Source organism: Cryptomeria japonica, chromosome 8 (genome assembly GCF_030272615.1).
Source record: "Cryptomeria japonica chromosome 8, Sugi_1.0, whole genome shotgun sequence".
Taxonomy (NCBI): Eukaryota; Viridiplantae; Streptophyta; class Pinopsida; order Cupressales; family Cupressaceae; genus Cryptomeria; species Cryptomeria japonica.
The window spans coordinates 345785660-345806995 of record NC_081412.1 but is presented as its reverse complement, the minus strand read 5'-3'; the positions used below and the strand labels follow the sequence as shown (position 1 = coordinate 345806995).

Genomic DNA, 21336 nt, shown 5'->3' with positions numbered 1-21336 from the left:
CTTCACAAAAGAGGTCTATTTGGAGAACTATGAACACGATGAAGACTTTGGAGAGCTGTACAAACAAGCATAAAGTGGTAATACTGATGATTTTGCACCTAAAATAATGTTCATTTGCAAGAAGGTTTCCTCTACAAGATCTGAAAATTGTGTGTACTGAAAAGGAGGAGGTTTCTATTCTTGAGGGAGTTTCACACCTCATAAGACCATTTTTAACCTTCTGTGATATGTTTATTGGCTTTACATGCAAGTTGATGTCCCAAAGTTCTTAAAAAGGATGTGACTATGTAGTGTTAGCAAAGCCTAACTCCTAGAAGTTGGATTGTATCAGCCATGACTTGTACCTTTTCATCGATGGAAGAGTATGTCTATGGATTTTATAGGAGGTTTACCCATGTCCAAGAAGGGGCATGGTTATTTCTTTGTACTAGTTGATTGTTTTAGCAAGATGTGTTTTCATTATGTGCAAAAAACCATTGTTATGTAAGGATGAAGCAGACTCGTTCTTTATACATGTTTGAGTTCATTTTGGCTTGCTTGGAAGTATTGTATCAGATGGAGATTCTAGGTTCCTGGGGAATTTTTGGTGTGCGTTGTGGGCAAAGATAGATACTCAGTTGAAGAGGTCAACTTTGCATCCCTAAACCAATGGGGCAAATGGAAGTGGTAACTATAACATTGGTTCAGTTGTTAAGAGTAAAAATCACCAGCATTTGAAGACTTGAGATGAGAGTCTTGCATATGTGCAATATTCTTACAATTGGGCAATTTATGCTTCTACAAGTTTGTCTCCATTTTAGACGTGTTTTGCCTATCTACTGTCAATTCCTCTAGATGCTGTTGTAAGACAGTCCAAGAAAGGTGGAGAAGATATGGTCTTAGAAGTCCAAAAGGCTGGAAAATTCATCAAAAGAATTTGCTTTATACATCTCCACGTACAAGAGAAGTTGAAAGAGAGTTAATGTAAGTGGAAGAAGCACCATGATTGACACTAAGTTGTGCACAAAATTAAGGTAGGAGACAATGGATGACTATACTTGTGTAAGGAAAGACTCCATGTTCAAGCTAGGAAGTTTAAATCTACGTGTTATGAATCATTTCTCATTTTCGAATAGGTGGGAAAGAATGCATTTTGTCTTGGTTTGCCACTATACATGAGGATCTATTCAATGGTGATTTTTGAGAACTTGCCTTTTTTAGCCTTCTATGTTAGATGAGAAGGAAGAGACCTTATTGTTTTTAGTTGAAGATCTATCTTTGAGTGTTCAAGAGGAACTAGAAGGTGATGCGGTTTTTTAAAAGGAGGGGTAGACCTAAAGAGGGGATTCACAAGACTTGGTTGGTCGACTTGAAAGATCAACTTCCATGCAAGGTGAAGTGGAATCCAAAGGAAGATGTTTTATGAGATTTCCTCAATGAGTCCTTCAGATTTTGGAGGCCCATAGTACTATTTGTAGAATAGGTCATTGTAAAATGACTACTTGATTGTATGCATCCAATCTAGTCAAGTGAGTTGTCTTAGGACCTAGTTGTGCGGGAGATTGTTGACCATTACGCTTGTTTGAATGTTAGATGAAGTTTTGGGGCCATCCAAGTCACCTCAAGGAACTTGGAGGACAAGTGTGTAGGCAAAGAGAGAGGAGTGACTTTTGAAAGATGACAAAATCTCCAGTTTCTACAAGGTGGCAAAAATGTCAGAAATATGGAAAAAGTGGCAAAAATGTCAAAATTGACAATGTTGAAACTATCCTCTTGGCACAAGCAATGTTTTTGTTACAATGCAAATAAATCATGGAATCTGAAGGGATTTAGATAATTCAATTCATTTTCTATATTTGGGAAGCGCCTTTTGGTGCCACTAGAGGGATACTACACACGACCATTCTAGATATTGTGGAAGTGTTAGCTCTTTTGTTATACTCATTCTATGTTCAAATTGCAGGTTTTGTGTCATGTCCCCTCCTTGATCATTATATATAGCATAATGAAACGCTTATTATTATTAATTAATATGATAATTATTAACGAATGATTATTTGAAATTATTAAATATTTATTTAATAATATTTTTCTAATCATATAAATGAAATCGGAAAATTGTCTCATTTATGAGACTTCACGATTTTCCTTAAGGTTGAAGGATGACAAGTAAGGACTCACACATTTATAAATTAGTCTTTCGACCATCTTTAGGGAACAAGGTGATTTCCATGGACTGCTCGATGATCATTGACCAAGAACGTGGTTAGACATAAGAACATTGAAATCAACCAATTCGATCACCTTCATCTACACTAGGAGTGACTACAACAGCATGACCATATGATTATTGCACCAGACGTACCCCATGATGATTATTCGAGGGATTCCATGTTTCCACCAGGCAATATAAGTCAGTGGCCATTACCACGAAGCATCCAACCAACAATAAGCTTTTAGAGATTCAAGACAATCATTTATTATTACTTAGCGATCAACATGATGTCCTTAATAAGATCGCCTCCATGGAAGAATGACCATGTATAACTAATCATAAATTAATTAATAATTGGGGTGTGATTACCTTAGAGGAGCTCCACACTATAAGGTGCGATCTCGATTATGAAAAAATGATTATTAAAGGACATAATTCCTTGAATAGGCGCCTCCCTCCATATAGTCGCCACTCTCCAAGTATATGAGAGGATATAAAAGGAAGCATTGAAGGTGAATGAAGGGGGAGATTACTACGGATTATCATAAAAAGTGCAGAGATTAAGGGTTGATACTCGTCAAATCAATCATTATATTTATATACATATTTATGCTCAGCAAGATCAGATAAACATATACACAGATTGAACAGGGAGTTAATGTGACAGTAACACTCTTCACAAGGAATCGATTAAGGGCATAATCTGATATTAAGGGATCAAGGGGAAGAAAGGTTAACGTGGAGGAATAAAAGGACTTCAGGCAAAATAGCGGACTCCCATCTGCAGACGATAATTGCAGTTTGCGAACTTCAACAACAAGCTGCGATCTGTGTACAGGTAAGAAGGGTTAAGAGTCATAAGGTATATATGTGTGTGGACGTGTGTACCACACACACACATATATATTAATGCATATTTATGAATACATATATTACTAATGTTTACTTATATGAATGTAGCAATAAAGATAGATACCCATGTAGAATATGTATGTATATTTAGGATCATTAAAAAGATTAAAGAATATATAAATGTAGATGTAAATTATGGAATGGAAAATAGTAATGAATTGTAAAATGTAATATAAATATGATTAAATGATGGAGGCTATAGGGAGGAAATTCCCTTAGCCTAATGGAGGGATTATGATAATCCCTGGTAGGCAATATATATTGAGAATCTATATGCATATATGTTATGGCTTGGTTGACAAAGTTCATCCAAGAAGAGACGGATCTGGCTGGTCCTCTCTGGTAGACTTGGATGATGAGATGCATCATCCAAAGCAAGGAATTGATCATATATGATGGTCTTCCTTGGTATGGCTTGGGTGTAAGAGACAAGAATCAAATTAACCTTCGATTTCCTGGTATGGCTTGGACGTAAGAAATTACATCCAAGACAGGAATCGAATTAACTTTCGATTTCCTGGTATGGCTTGGGTGTAAGAAATTACATCCAAGACAGGAATCGAATTAACCTTCGATTTCCTGGTATGGCTTGGAACCAAGATGGGTTCCAAGAAGGCGAGCTTCACAGCCGCCTAAGGACATGTCCCAGTACTGCACTCGTATCTTTTTTATTAAATAAGAATTGAGATTAGTGTTAATTAGTAATTGAAGTTTAATTGCAAGTTATATATATATATATATATATTTGTTGTATTCTAACAATCTGTTTTGCAGGACAGTGATCTCTACTAGTAGGGACATAACATTTTGTGTATGGAACAAGGTTAAATTTAATGTTGCAATCACCATTGTAGGGTTTGTATTTGAAACTAAGCAATCATATTGCAATTAGAATTTTTACCATCCTTGCAAAACTATAATTTAAAATGAAATATTATTTTGATTTCAGATTTTCAACTTGCTTGACATTACATTTCAACATGGCTTTTGTGTAGTCTTATATTTTCATAACTTCACTATGGGAAACAATTGCTGTCAACTAACTATTAACTAACAACTATTAACAAATGTATTTATTTATTTATAAACTATTATTGTCTAATTATTGATGTAATACTCCAACATTTACCCCTTATTACATCAATCCAAACAAAGGGTGGAACACTACAAGGACTGAACATAGTAGCTCTTTTGGAAACTTTGATGAGCATCTCCACCAATTCTCCTTGCTCATCTAGGAAATGCCAAATTGAACACATTAGTGGATTTCTTAATTGTCAAACCTGCAAAATACTTATGAATTGAGACATACTCCATTATCCACAAGTACACCACTCCTCTTGTGAAGTGAGACAAACTCCGTTATCCACAAGAAAAGACACCAACCAACTGGAAATTGAGTCTCACTTAATTACCCACAGTTACACAACCATCAACCACCAGTGAATCGAGACTAACTCAATTATCCATAGTAACACAACCATCAATCAACTGTGAATCAAGACTAACTCAAATATCCACAGTATCACCACTCCATTTGTGGATTGAGACTTACTCAGTTATCCACAAATGCAAACCTACAAAACTATGGATCTAGATACTCAATTATTCATAGGTACCACTCACCAAGTCTATAGATCAAGACAAACTCAATTATCCGCAAACAAAAAAAACTGCCATGCCAGTCCTTGCTCCATGAAGGGACACACGATATAATTGGTGCATTTCTCATGCAATATATCATCTCTGAGTGAGAAGCTAACTCAAGATGATAATAGATCTGTTGCTTTCGATGCCTCCAGCCTCCAATTAAATTCATGAAGAGATTAACCAAAACTATCTCCTATTTATCCTTTTTTCTGAAGCTTTCATCATTGGAGGTTGCACAATTTGATCAAGTCCATAATCAATAGCTTCTTAAGTTTTAAACATCATATGGCATTGGAAATCCTTTTTATTCTTTTCAAATGGTTGCCCTTTTTTCAATTCCATCTGTCTAATCCTTTCAAGTTCATTTACTTCATTTATTATATCATCAGCCTTGCCACAAGCTGCTCCAGCAATAGGCTCAAATGTGATAACTAACATGGGCATTGTATAATGCTTTCTCTTGTCTTCATCTGCTAGAATATATCCTGATAGATTTCATAAATATCCCACTGCAAAAGCTGCAATTGGAGAACTCAAGATTTACATGGCATCATGTTGGTGTACATTTTATCATATACCGAACATTAGAATAAAATGTCCAATGACACTCTATCCTCTCTTGAAAAAACACCGCTAATGCTAAGAAAACGATCATATAGCGATTCCAAGGTTTCTTTTGTCAGGTCTTAATGTGTGGATGAGCTCAATGGGCGTTGTGATAGGCTGGTAATACACAAAGGGACTTACGCTTGGATTGTTCAATTCACAATGGAGGTTTAGACAATGAAGCTCTATCATTCGGGACTTGGATCATGGAAAAACTGAAAAGGAGACAAGGGTTTAGAAATTCTAATCTATTCCTAGGAATTCAAGAGATGGTATTGACTAGGTTAACTCAATAACCACACTTTGCTTCGCCTCGCTTGGGACAACTACACAAAGTGGATGCAATCTTCTAGGGATGTGCTTATGATTGGAAGTTAAGCAAAGTGTTACAATAGTCTTGGCAAGACTCACAGAGTCTAGAGGCGGGTTGCCCTTGCCGAGGCCCATGGCCTTTGGACTTGGACTCGACCGAGTCTGGCCGAGTTTTGGCAGACTCGCCGAGTTTGTCAAACTCGGCAGACTCGCCGAGTCCCATGGGTCAGACTTTGCCACACGGGCATAAAATAATAAGTTAAAAAAAATGACATTAGTGGCGATTGTAGAGGCAGTGGCAGTGGCGATGGCAGAGGAGGAGGCTAGAGCACGTGTAGACCCATTGGAGGACCTCGAGGATGATGTGGATGAGGATATGGATGTCACTGAGTGTGAGCCTGAGCCTCAGACACAGGCAGAGATCATGGCTACATAACGTTCCAAGACCTATCTTAGGTGCACACGTAGGAAGTTGCGAGATCGTCTGATATTGGCTCCTCTAAGCCTTAGACTTCTAGGCTCTAGCTTTTATGTTGAACTTGATATATGTTTTGAACTTTTGATGACATGGATTTCATATTCCATGAATTTTGTAGACATTTGACACTATCTATATTTCTAATGTGTTATTTAGTTTAGCTTATTTCCTTCAGCGCAAGCCTAAAATTTGCATTTATACTTATGTGATCAATGTAAACTTGTGTATGTGCTTCTATTTGATGAGATTATTGTGTCTTTAATGTTTATTTATTAAAAAATGAATGAAAGAAATTTAAAATCGTTAAAAATCTTTGAATTTCTTGGGTTTTTTAATTTGCCGAGTCTAAGTGGCGAGTCCGAGTCCGAGTCAAAAATTAGCTTGCCGAGTCTAAGGCAAGTTCGAGGCTTGTAACTATGGTTAAGCATACACAAAGGAAAGCTCAGATTAACTTTACACAATGAACAAAAATCATCTGTTCATCAAAAGTATGAGCAGAGATTCACCACAAATCAATACTTATCGGATCTTGCATTCGTCTAACATACATGAAATAAAATCTAAACTATTGTGTTGAAGAAATTGAAAACCTTGGCCAATCATTCAGATAATAGAGATTACAAGGCATAAAAAGCACACAAGCAATATATTATCCAAAATGACCTTCTCGCAACAATGTTTCAAAAACCTCACACTCTCCAAATGAGAGGAGGCAACCTTATATAGGCACACAAAAGTTTTGAACGTCCGAGATCGAACAGTGATCAAGGGCCCAGATCGAAAGATCAAAACCCTAATTAGGGTTTGTTACAACTAACTACCCCTCGACCAATGAGAAAATTACATTTGGGGACACTTGTCCTTCTTGCTAAATACGAACCAACAATAAAAATAGAAGGTTGTTGCATTGTGAAGTATGCCCTCTAGAAGTTTCTGTGGATAAGTTAGGTTCATTGAACTTGGACATGTTGACTTGGAACAATCTGATTGGTTAGAAGATGACGAGGTGCCACCTCAGCGTGTTGGATATCTTCCTTGAATTCTCCAATTTGTGTGAAGAAATCGTATAAGTAGGGAAATTTGATTCTTCTTGTCACCATCTAATTCTGATTGGGAGCTTGTCAGGAGATCAAATCCTTCAAGAACTTGTCTTGATTACTTCCATAGGTCTAGTATTATGGATGAAATTCCTCAAGAAGTCTGAAATTCTTTTCATCGTGTAATGTGCCCTATTAGGTTTAGACCTGTTTAACCATAGTTAATCTATTTCTATACACTTGTGACTTAAACTAACTTAAGTAGGAGACAAATCTATCTTAACATGAATGAAATCAGTGTCATTCCACAGTTTAATCAGTAATTCAAATTACCATTTCCATATATTTCTATATATATTTATATTTATTTTCAGATAGTATTATAATATATATTTTACTATAGAGCAGTTCTATATAAAATATTATAATAATTATAATCATTATATTATTTTCTATAATTATATTACTATTTAGTTCTTTCTGATTAGACAATTTAATATTGTTATTGGTCTAATCAAACTATATATATATATTCCCTACAATATCAATTATTAACAATGCCATTTTCTAATCATTAGTCTATCTGGTAGCTGCAAGGGTAGACAGATCTGATGTGCGTCAGATCTGGTCTGCCACTGTATATGGGGTAAGTACGACTGCCTTACGTATTATAGAGTATATTAACATTACTTTTAAATAGTACTATTAAATCCTTTATAAAAATATTATAGGTTGTATATATATTAAGCACATCCCTGTGCATACCACCAAGAACAAAGATGTTTACTGCATGATTGGGCCTTTGTGGCCAAATGCTCAAATGATCCAAATTGGATATATTTACAATCCCAGGTTGCCAATATCTATATTCCATCTGATGATTACCCATAATATATATATTCAATTCCCCTTTGATGGAATGAATTCTCCCTTTATTATATACTTGCATTCTGCTTTTTCGTTGAGAGTTGTAACCCTTCATTAATGGGTTGTGTTTTTCCCATAATGAACTAATTACGTCTCTTAACATGTGATCAGTGTGTTGATCATTATAATTACTGATAATTAGTTAAAACGTACCTCTTAATTAAGATATCCATTAGTTTGTAGTTGACTATTGAATTGATATTGAATTAAAGCGCTCAGGTTTAATGCTTGATTATTATCGAATTGATGTATACAAGTTGCTGTTGCATCCCATCGAATACACAGATGTGCTGCCTTTAACTTATAATTAATAAATACTACTCTACCGCTACCTTACGAAAGTATGTAATATCATTGTTTATACAATAATATTAGTTTATTCTATTTGAATATTTCAAGAAAATATTAATTAATAATAATATTTAATAAATAAATAAGTATTTAATAGTTTCAAATCCTCATACATTAATAAATAATATATTAATGAATAATAATAATTGTTTTGTTCAGGTTATATATAACGATTTAAGGAGGGGACATGACACATCAAGTCCGAGGACTTTTCTTTCTTGATGCGTTGAGATTCTTTCGAGTGCCTCGAATTTGGAGAAGAATTCCTCTATGCCTTCGCCACAATGGAGGAATTTGGAATTTCTTTCTATGAAATAGTTTTTCCCATACTTAAGCCAAATTTTGGCCGTCTCTATGCTCAGATGAACCTTGCTTGTGGACTTGTCTTCAATTCTGAATTTGGCTTGAAACTCCATTTGTGTTTTCTGCGATGATCCCGCCTTCAACTGCCATTTATGACCTGCAAAACCAAAAGAAAATTAAGTTAAGATTCTAACTTTGAGTGTACATTTTGAAGGTTTGATGGCAAAGTGTGTTCTGATTTTCCAATTCCTCAGAACTTGGAGTTTTTGACAGGTTGTAAGCACTTAGAAATTTGGAAATACTCAGAGAACTTGATCTGATTTGAAAATTTGGGATTGAAATCGACTTTCAAGAAACCTGGAAATGAAAAACTCAATCTCCAAAAATCTGTGAATTAAAGTTGAAATCAGATTCGAATTCTGGAAAATATGTGAAAATCAGACTAAGTCCCTGAAAATCTCCTCCAAAACCTTGAAAAGTAGATTGAAAATCACTGAAGATGCCTTGAATCTTCATCAAATGGTAAGGAAACAAACTAGAATACCCCTGCCACCTTGAGAAATAGATGAAAACCCTTGTTTGTCTTTTCCTCAATGCCTTAGAAATTTTTTGAACTATTCTTGAAGCTCTGAAGATGCCTTAGAAAACCTTCGAAATCCTCTTGAAATCTGCACAAAAACTCTCAAAACTTGATGAAAACTCTTGAGACCTGCCAAGAAAAACTCTTAAAATTCTACTCAAGTTCGAACTTTCATCATGAATGAAATGAATGAACAATTCATCAAGTACAAACTCACAAAGAGTTCAATTTCTGCATTTAGAAACATGATTCATCCTTCCCAAGTCGAACTAGATTTGTTTCTATTCATCGAACCTAGACATGTCTTGTTTCTTTGTTGAGTTTAGTCTCTTAAGAAAGTTTCTATTTTCATTTCAGTTGAACTCAGTCACTTGGGAAAGTTCTGATTTTGTTTCTAGTTTGAGTTTAGTTCCTTGAGAAAGTTTCTATTTTCAGTTTGAGTTCATGAATCGAACTCCATCTTTCTTTCTTTTTCCAAATTTTGAAACTTTCTAAAACTTTCTTCTTTCCCTTAGTTCGAACTTAGGCAGATTTTCTTGACAGCAAGGCGGATTTTGTCAATCTTTTCCATATAGCTGGTGGACTTTGTGAGAATCATTCTCATCTTGCCTCACATATTTCCTTCAATAGGACGGACTTGGTATGTATCTTTCCTAACTTGGGCAGACTTTATGACTTTCTTTCCTCTCTTTGCTTATCAGATTTATCAATGTAGGGCAGGCTTGGTATGTTTCTTTCCCAGCCAAGGCGGAGTTGAGCAAAATCTTTCCATATTGCAAGTATAGGGATAGACTTGGCAACTTTCTTTCCCCAATGAGGGCGGACTTCATATCTTTCATTCCTTTTGCGAAGTTGATGAAGTGCTGTTGTACGGCGAACTTAGTTGACTTCATGACCCAAACTTGGGTGGACTTTGCTAAACTTGTGCACCATTCAATATGATGCTGGGCGGATTTCCTTGAAGTCATGCACTTAATGTTATATTCTTGGGCGGACTTGTCTTGCACTTCATATGTTCCTCTTCTAGAGCGGACTTGGTGAAACTTAGGGACCACATGTTGAGCTGACTTCACTTAAGTCTTGACCCTTCTAACATGTCATTCTTCTTCATTTAGGCGTACTTGGCTTGTTTCACGCACCTTCACCTCTAAGGTGGACTTGGCTTCCAATGTGCACCTCATATGTTCTCCTTCTAGGTCGGACTTTGCACATCCTTTGCACTTCTCCCCATAATGTTGGGCAGACTTTATGAAACTCAGGAACCTCATATATGGGCGGACTTTGCACAAGTTAGGAAACTCATCCATGCTCCCTTCATATCCTTTGGGCGGACTTGATTCATTGTGAGACCCATTCGGGGCGAACTTTGCCTACAAGACCCTCTGATCTTCATTGCTAGGTGGACTTGGTCAAACTTATGCACCATGAGATCAAAACTTAAAATCTTCATAACTTGAACAATTCTTCTCAAATCGCCTTGAAATTTGAAAACCACATATCTACCATCCCTCAAAACCCTAAAATCTAAGAATTTGGCTTTTTCAGTCAAAAATTGAATTTTGAGTGGAATTCTTGATCATTTTCAATGTAACTCAGAGCCAACACTGTAGACCCTAGATCCCTTTCCAAAAATAGAAAAATAAAGCATCCCTAAATATAGGAAAAAAATTCTAAAAATAGCCATTTCGGGGATTGTGCTTAAAGTGCCAAAAACAAAACTTCCTAAAATATAGGAAAATGCAAAAAAAGCAAAACTTTCCAAAATTAGAAAGTTGTCCAAATTGACCCAAATCAATTGCAATCTTCGTTCTTCGGACTTTCTAGGCACATTGACGACGTCTAGACTTTGATCTGACCATGGTTTGCACAGATTGGCTTATAACTTCCAAAACTTAGACCATTCAAAACTGACAAAATCTAGCAATACCGATGTCGGAAGGTCACAAGGCTCTAAAAAAAACCCTAGAAAGCAGGAAAAAGGGGAGGGTTCCCATTCTCAATGAGGTGATGTGTGAAAAAGGTCACAAGACTCACAACACATCATAGTTTTGCAATCACGGAACATTGCCACCTTGTCCTAGGATCAAAATATAAAGAACCTCCAAAAAATTGACACTATCAAGATAAAGCATTGCTGTGGTAAACCCTCATCTATAAATTGGGATACACAAATAATGCGATTCTTGAAAAGTGCATTGTTAAGGTCAAGCTACTGATAGTCTCCCCGGGAATTCTCTAGTGTACTATTGGAACACTAATAGGAATCATTATTGTTCCAACCCAACAAGCCACTTGAGGGAAAACCTAGATCTAACAAACTGCTTATCTTTCTTGTGAAAAACCTTCAACAAAACAGACCTTTGAAAGTAAACAATATATAGAACATAAGGAGCCATGAGGATGAGACAAAAAATGAAAATGCCTAGATTATTGACAATGAAAAGCAAAATGGTTAAAATTTACTGGTTATTGAGGAGATGCCAAAGAAGGAATATATGTGGACGTAGCCGAATCAGAAGGGTGCCAAATGGGGGCATGTTGATTTGTAGGAACCATAGTGTTGTGAAGGCCTTCTAAATCTTCCTCGCTAAAATCTCCCTTATCCACAAAGATGTTATAATCTGCGACCGCTTTGTCTTCTCCATGCGCTACTGCTGTTGTCTCCTGTTAAACATTTTGCACAGACACAGAGATCGCCATATGCTCTGTTGTATTTTCATAGGTATCGCATGTCAAGAGCAGCATATATCTGATCACACCTTGATGTAAGTATCGATCTGCTGAAGTAATAATGCTGAGTGAAGGAGAGCGATCTGTGAGTGTGTATTCGATACCGTTCCAAGAATGAAGACACCTTCAGCACTTATATGTGTATCGTGACCCTTCACATGAGTCGTCCTCCTTTACAAGGAGAGCGACTCTTCAATTTGAAGAGTGCCGACTTACTTAAATCGGCCTATAAATTAAGTCGACGATCATAGACAATTAAGTCTCCCGCCGCTAATAATGCGCCAACACTCCCTCTTTAGCTAGGGAGATATTTTTCTCAAGATTTGAGTCACATAGTGACATTCACATGGCTACTCCCAGAGTGGGAATGCAGGTGAACACAACTACCATGGCTACTCCCATGGATGGTGAATGAATAGGTATCACCTCACCATGATAACAAACATCATGGCTTGTCCATAGACATCACCGCATGTGATATCTACCATTATGGCTTATCCATGGATATCATAGATATCTCCTCATGTAATATCCACCATTATGGCTTATCCATAGGTATTACTTCACATGATATCCACCATTAAGGTATATCTAAAGATATTACTACATGGCATGTCCACGGATTTCATGTCACATGAAATCCACCATGAATATCTCTTTATGTAATATCCACCATAATGGCTTATCCATGGATATCACGTCTCATGATATCCACCATTATGGCATATCCATAGATATTACTACTAGAGATATAAACCATTATGGCATATCCATAGATATTACTACTAGAGATATAAACCATTATGACATATCCATAGATATCACGTCCCATGATATCCATCATAATGGTATGATCAATCAATATTGTAAGATCGTCACCTTATTATAATGATCAGATGTACAAGTGTTCACTATTGAGAGATCGTCACCTCACAATAATGTTCACAGGGGCTCATCAAGCACTGAACCAAAATTGTCATGGAGTCACACACATGACATCCACCATGAACCATATCAGAGGGTGTTTTAAGGGCTTTATCCTTAAGTCTCTCTCAAAGAGAAATGCAATCACAAGAGCTTACACTTAAAAAATCTTTCTGAAAAGAAGAATACATTAGTGAATAGCATACCTTTCCACCATGTCCCTAACATAGTGATACTTGATCTCCACATGCTTTGACCGTTCATGAAATACAAGGTTGGAGTTTGCATCACTCTTGATGTATTCCAAGCTCACCAAGTATCCATCTATCCAGGAATATCATGAACTAGGAGTCAACATAAAGGCCTTCCAGCCTACATACATGGGACTCCATCCCATGAATCATAGTCCTTTGACTGTTGATCCTTAGAGAAACCCTCTTGACATGGTCCACTCTCTTTGAATCAATATGACCAAGATCTTTGGAAATCAAATAATGCAAGTCCTCTAGGTGCTCCCTCTGAAGCTTGAAGTACTAACCTCAACCTCCTGACCTTCTCGTCCAAGGTTGTTTCTGTAGGTTTGTCAGATTCCCTTTGAATGTTAATTCCTCCTCTTCGAAGAAACTGATCGTAATGACAACCTGAATAGGTTCTTCCTCTTCGAGGGATGCCTCCAGTTATGTATCACGAACTCAGCTTTATGGCAGCAAGCTGTGTCTCTATTCTTCAGCCTGTGAATCTTTCTCACAGGATATATCTTGAATGTGATCTCTCATCATCCTTCTGATCTTTAATCTGACTCATCTCTTTATTGCTGGTACCCATGGAGTTAGTCTTGTAGCTGAGTCTCATCTTCTCATCCACACAGACAGCCCTGACTGCTAGATAACCCTTTGCCACATAATTTTCTTGACAGAGTATTCAAATCCAGATCGATATACTCAGTCACTGAGAGAATGCGATTATACAACAATCAGGCCGAGCTTTGTTAGGCTCTGGACGACATTTCCTAGAAGGAACAACAACCATTTCTCTTCAGACCATTTGCCACTCTCTGCAAGAGTAATACACTTTCAACTTGATGCAATAAGAACTGAATGATGCACAGTGGAATAAGGTCAACCATTAATGAAGAGCAATCTGATCACCACAATCATGAATGAATCTATCAAAATGAGCAATGACTATAATCCTTCACAACCTCTGCAATACAGATCACCAGTATATTTACAAACTGAGATACATTAATATACTGCCCTACATCAAACCTTCCCAGATCTCATCAAAATCATGTGGCCAATTTCTAAATTCGAAATAGCAAGAAATAGAGTGACTTCATCCAAACAATTTAAATGTTGATCAAGGAGGATATACTGAGGCTGCGAAAATGATGGTCCCATCAACCTCTAATTGGCCAATAAAAAAATAGATCACGGTCTGGTGGGCCAAGGGATATGCCTCCAAACTGCTGTTGATCCTTTACTGTATGTGCCTTCACACTCCTCCATTTGTGCAAATGGATATAGTATTGACCACAAGTGAAATTCTCCCTCACCCGCTCGATGATTGGAGATCTGGAACTAAACTTCCTGAAAAGATGAAGATCCGCAATGTATGGGAAGCACCATTTCACTCAATATTGATTGAGGGACTATCAGCACAACCACTCATGAAGAACTTTGCAATGCATTGTACATCCTTCACTGTTGGAGAAGATCCTAAGATAAGGGTTCCGCAGATCATTTCCAAGCTATCAGATGAAGCATCGAGGCATTCCATCAGGTAATAACACACGTATACAGTCATAATCACCAAATATAGTCTCAAACTATACTCCATGTGCAACTCCCAAGGAGCCCGATGAAGACATTTGCAACACTATCCATAGTATAATGAGTGCCTGAAGACTCCGTTATAGCTCCTTACATCCACCTACTGGAATCTCCGAACGTAAATCTGAAGGCGATGAGTTCTCTATTGCACACACAGTCTCCAGTAAATTTCTTCTTCACAGAATAATATTACAGCAAAACCAAGGAAAGAGCCTTTGAATATTCTTGACAATATTAAATACTTCCGACTTCAGTATTTGCAATGAACTTGAAGCCCGTGGTTAATTCATATGCTAGGAATTAATATAATTCTGGTATCTCTCATTCGTCAGTATCTATTTGCAGTTCAAAACTCCCAATGTTGAATCATGAATTGTCCCTTAAAAATACTTCAAACTCTGGTTTTTAATCAAATTTCAGAGGGGGCGTTCCAGCTTCTTTCCGGCCAGCAAGAACACCACATCGAACAGAATAGTCTCACTGCAAATTATAATATCCTCATACTAACGGCCTTTCTGAATAAGCCCAAATGGAGAAGACAAATATTGCAAACCGTTGTAAGTGTCTGCTACTAATAACATCGAGTGAGGAAGATAGATTCGGCCTCCGCAGTTTAATACACCAGTTAACCTTTGCAATGTTCAATAATTTATTCCCTCAGCTGATAATAATAATATTATGCCAAACATCAAATGTATTATCTAAAAGTCCGATAACATCAAATGCCAAACATTAAATATAATATCACATTCATATAGTTTAAAGTCCATAAAATAAACCCATAACGAAATGTGCAACTGCTCAGGGATATTCAACAAGAGAGTTGTGACAAGGAATAACTGTGCGCCTCTACAGAAATTGACACACCGAACAGGATATTGCACTACTCCTGGAATAATCCCGCTCAAGCCAAATAATATCATACCAAAATCTAAAAGAGAATATTATCATGAACGGAAACAAACAGGGGTCTTATACTCTCCATTTGCATAGACTGGAAGGTGTCGGAAAGATTATGTCCACACGATTTATAAACTTCGATCGATACCTTTCTTAGCTAAGGAAGCCGGCAAAAAATGTCTTTCTTCGAATATTACTGTTGATATGACTCTGTTGGAATGAGAGAATTCCAAGCATTATAAATTCCTTAAGCCGTGACTACGAACTTCAAAGCTCACATTTCAGCGATATATCATTAAACTATTCCTTCCTGGGTATTCCGGTGAGGGAATTACACCCAGTCTAGCTCTGATACCATGTTGTATTTTCACAGGTATCGCATGTCAAGAGCAGCATATATCCGATCACACCTTGATATAAGTATCGATCTGCTGAAGTAATAATGCTGAGTGAAGGAGAGCAATCTGTGAGTGTGTATTCGATACCGTTCCAAGAATGAAGACACCTTCAGCACTTATATGTGTATCGTGACCCTTCACATGAGTCATCCTCCTTTACAAGGAAGGCGACTCTTCAATTTGAAGAGTGCCGACTTACTTAAGTCAGCCTATAAATTAAGTCGACGATCATAGACAATTAAGTCTTCCGCCGCTAATAATGCGCCAACATGCTCTAATACCGTATTTGAAATGGAGAGATCAGATTGCAATTAGAATTTACGCCATCATTGCACAGCATTAATGTAAAATGAAATATTTATTTGATTTCAGATTTCCAACTTGCTTGACATTTCAACATGGCTTTATAGAGCCTTATGTTTTCATAACTTGCCTATGGGAAACAATTCCTGTCAGCTAACTATTAACTAACAACTATAACAATCAAATCTTTTTATTCATAAACTATTACTATCTGATTATTGATGTAATACTTGAACATTTTGAAGCTCAATTGAAATGTTGAAGAGCTTATGTTGGCATTATGTCAACTTACTACAGCGTACATGACTGATTTTAGTGTTGAAGAATAAATTTCTCACTCGGTAGAGATTTTCTTCTTTTAGGGTTTCTCCATAGTAATTTGTGTTGGCTCAGCCATTGCCATTCTTTCTCTTTTTCCAATGCTCAATTGAAGTAGAATTGTTGTTAGTGATTAATAGACATATTGATAGTCATTTTTGAGGTGTTTGAGAAGGGCTACAAGCAAGAAATCCATTGTTGATGAACTGTTAGGGAACGTCTCTCTTAGTTTACAAATCAATAGGGATCCTCAGAGATGACAATTTTTGCAATCAGTTGATAAAACTTCAATACATGTACACATCTTAGAGTCTTAATACTGTTTCTTTTTCATGCTATTACCTTTTAAGGATTTGATAAGAAAATTTTCTGCTACAAAAAAAATTAATTTTTTATTTTAAATAGAAAATTACAAGTCTATTTGTGTATTTCTTTAGTTCTTTTAACTTCTATTGATCACATATGAGCACTTTAGGAAAACCCAATGTAATTTACGAAACCTCTATAGGAAGTCTCCCAATTATTGAGAGTGATGCTTCTAGGAGATGAATTGAGATGCAAAGAAACTTACTTTGAAGTACCTAACATTGGATATGTCCCTGTATGGGTCTCCTAAATGAAGAAGATGAGTATCTAGGTTCAGAGTATGTGTATCCTAGTAACTATGCATTTGTGCCTCTATATGCAACTTCTTATCTTCTAATTGATGCCCGTTGAATATAATAAGACAAGGTCTCTAATATATCAACCTCTAAATAGGAAAAAAATTGAAGGCTTTTTCAGTTTTTTTAATGGATATGCTTAAAGGAAAGTGGACAATAAGGAGGATTGTCAAGTGAATGGCTATAAGTAGCACAATAAGGACAACAATAAAAATAATGCAACGTGAAAGTTAATAAGTAATATAATGTAACAAGCATGGAATATAATCACACTTGCATAAATAAAGGAGGTAGGGCAAAGAAATACTTGTCTAGGTCAACTTGTATGCGCATAAATCTCCCCCTTGGCATGAGAACTTGGAGAGATGTGGTTGTAGGTGCTACACCATAGTAGGTGCTGCACAAGATTCCTAAGATCTGATGTACATTGCTTGTGGATCTATTCTTGAGTCTTCAGGTCTTTTGTTTACAAATTTTTCATCTTAGGCAAGTTCCTTTTTTGCCGTGGAACTTTTGGAATGCACTAAGGTTTTTTATTTATTGTGAGAGCAGTGCAGAACAGATTGTGACTTTTTCATATAAAAATGACATTAGCAAGCCTAGTTATATGGTTCTAACCTCCAAAAACGTCACTTTTGAATTAGCTGATTTCACCAACAATGCTTGTTGGTGAATGGGTTATTGAAGGGCTTGAAGGGTCCAATTAGGGCATTTTTGTATCATGGGGTCAACATGATGATGTCAAGGTTTGCAAAAGGGCAAGACTGGACTGTAAGCAAACTAAGTGAGGTCACAGTGAGGAAGGCAAATGGGATGCAATGACCTATAATGTGTCTCAAAAAGACATCTCAAGTTGGCCTACCTCAATCTCAATCACGGGTGATTAAAGCACCAGCAGGTGTCGTAAAGCAAAATGTTGGTATAGTCATTTTGAGGTGTATACACCCTCTCCTCCTAGTTTGTTAATCCAATCCATTCTTTCTTACATTCTGATTGGTCCAAAGGAGACTTACATCACCTCTTGCCATTTTCTTGTACGTTTTATAATGCTACCTTGTATCAACATCAAATTTATGCAATTACTTCATGGGAGCTATATGACGTAGCCTAATACAAAATAATCACAAGAACTTCATTATTAGAGTGAAATATTTTCATTCTTTTATAAAACTTTTTATTTATGAAAAGTATCTTTTATTGGTGCATTGTTTTTCTCTTTTGTTCACTAGGGGTATCAGCCTAGCATTTCTTATTTGATATTCCTTGAAAATATATGATCAGGCACAGGGCTGTTGAAATTCTGTTAGATCAAATTTTTGAATCTCGTTGACAGGCTTGAAACTTTTCACTTTGGCACAAGCTAGAAAGGATTTTACCTAAAATGCTCAATATACTTATTTTCCCCACAATTACTTTTGTTTAAATCTTTATACAATGACAAATAACTGACTGCAGTACTGTATGGATACTGACCACCAGGACTACTTGATAATGTGCTAAGTGACTATTTGTGGGCAAAGGCAGTACTTCTCACCACACCTACAGTAGCTACAGCTGGTCTCTCAATTCAGGTTCCATTGGCAGCAATAATAGATTCATTGAGAGGAAATCTGCCTCACTTGCTGGATTATGTTGGTGGTGCAGCAGTGCTTGTGGGATTTTTTGGCATAATTGAGCCTATTACCTGTTGTGCTTCAACTGAAGACAAAGAAGAAGCACACATTCATTGTGCTTCTCAAAATAGCATTAAGCAAGATACTGGCGATGATGTTTGCTAGTTTTCTTATCTTTTTCATTCTCTGCATATATTCAAATGTTGCTTCATATCATTTGTCTATTTGTTTATTTATTATAGAATTGCTCCTTTAGTGATTCCTAGTATATGAAAAAAAATTAGTCCAACTGCAAATTCATGAGTAATTCATTTTATACATGTTCGCAAAACCATCATTTTAACTGTAGAGTTTGGAAGTTACAGCATATATAATTGGTAACTAAAATCATCTGGTGCAAAATTGTCAACTGTGATTGAATTTGCATGAAAAATGCATGCAAGTTTTAATGTATATTTTGTGAAGGTTTTGTGGGAGTTTCTATATTTATTGTCCTCTGAATTGTATATAGGAGAGAGAAAAAGTTAAGTGGAAGTTGTTGATGGTAATACGAGGATTTGAAGTTTAATTTGTATGCTCAAGCATATTTTGGTCACATGATCCATCCAACTTCCTCTACGTGATGTAAACTATCTGAGGATGTTTTTGGTAAGGTAATGGATGGGGGCTGAGATTAGGGAAATAACAAGCAGCCTGGCCCTTCATTGGGTCAGGTCTTGTTGCAGCATGATTTTTAAGCCTGCAATGTGAAAGTCAGTACACGAACTTTAAAACCAGATAATGCAGTCTCATTGTATAATAGTAAAATAATAGTCTGCATTTACCATTATAACCCACATATTCTAACAAAGATAATACAGTCCCTGCCCGTTTGCTATCTATACAAAACATTTGAAGATGAAATGAAAACAACGTTGAATTACAAAACTGTATTTAGAGTTACGAATTTATTTGCAATTTGTAATATTCTACATCCCAGTTAATGAGGGTTACACATGCTGGTGCCAATAATAGATTCAATCAACAACCCAATGACACTTCCACATCCTCGTCAATTCAGCTCACCCACAAAAATCTTGAGAGCAGCTTCAATAAAAACACCAGCATAAAAGCAATAGGTTTTAACAAATTCTGGAACAACAATACCCCAGCAATATAATCATTTAAAATAATGCCTCTAAGTGGTTTGTACACAGCAGTGATGAGCCACTCCAAGCATGCGAACAAGCTTCAAAACGCCTGGGTTTTGAACCTGGAACAACTGTTTTGCAAAGCATCTAACTGCTGCAAATAAGATTACTCCAAGTCATTTTTCGTAGAGTCCATCCTAGTCAATGTTAGTTTCAGTTCAAACCTCTGCCACAACATTCAAAACATAAATCACAACCTAACTTCTCTCACAGATGAAATACATGAAGTGATCAACAATTAGCAGCGGAAAGGCACATGAGCCTCTTTAAGACCCTTTCTGTGTCTTCATTCTTGCCACATGTCAAGAGCATGCAAATGCTTCTTTAAGCAAACACCATCTGTATCATGTTTTCCATTAAATGTGAAGGTATATGATCTAAAATATTGGGTCTAAACAAAGTAGACCATTGGAGTCAAGGTGTCTGCATTTGTGAAGTTATAGCGTGTAGGAGAAGGAATTCATCATCGAAATAGAGAATTAAGGACTACGATGATATCAAAAGAGTTTTTGAGGTTGGCATGGGACATCTTAATGTCTTTGAAAAGCACTATAGACCTCATAATGACTTGGAAAACTTAAATGATAAATTCATTGGACTATGTAGGTGGTGAATGTGTCAGAGACTATGATGAATGTGATTGCCCAACAAATGCGTAAGTGCTAGTTTGTTAGAACCAGCAAACTTATCACAATGTAGGTAGAATGTGGAATACAAAGAGTTTTCGTTGTTTGATCTTCCAATTTGGCATTGGTCTCCCATTTTCTAAGGTTGGGAAGCTGAAGGGAGGTCAAGAACTATTTTCACATAACTTGTATGGTGCTTGCTCCCATTGTTTAATGGTTTTAGCCTAGCTTTTGACTGCAGCAAGTGTGTTTGTGGGTTTGTATATGGCAAGTGATATTTTTGATTTATCAAAAAGTGAATCTAGGGTCCTAGGCCTGTTACAACACAGAAAAAAGATTAAAATGTTACAACAATTTTTGTGAAAGATAGAGACAACACACATGCAGTACAAAATAGCTGTAGGAAAACTACCTCAGTAATACAACAGCTAGAGGTCCACATCCTACATGACACTTGATCTTGTCTTAGCAATCTTGTACTCTTAGCTTG

General features: G+C 36.5%; 1 protein-coding gene across 2 annotated transcripts in view; it reads left to right on the top strand.

Moving 5' to 3' along the window:
* The window catches only part of LOC131045336 (thiamine-repressible mitochondrial transport protein THI74), a 37716-nt gene extending 18296 nt beyond the window's left edge, over positions 1–19420 (top strand). For both annotated transcript variants that reach the window (XM_057978915.2, XM_057978914.2), the window contains exon 4: positions 18897–19420. In XM_057978915.2, coding sequence (XP_057834898.1) covers positions 18897–19195 — 299 coding nt within the window. In that variant the 3' untranslated portion in view covers positions 19196–19420. The remainder of the gene's footprint in view (positions 1–18896) is intronic.
* Positions 19421–21336: the final 1916 nt, after the last annotated feature.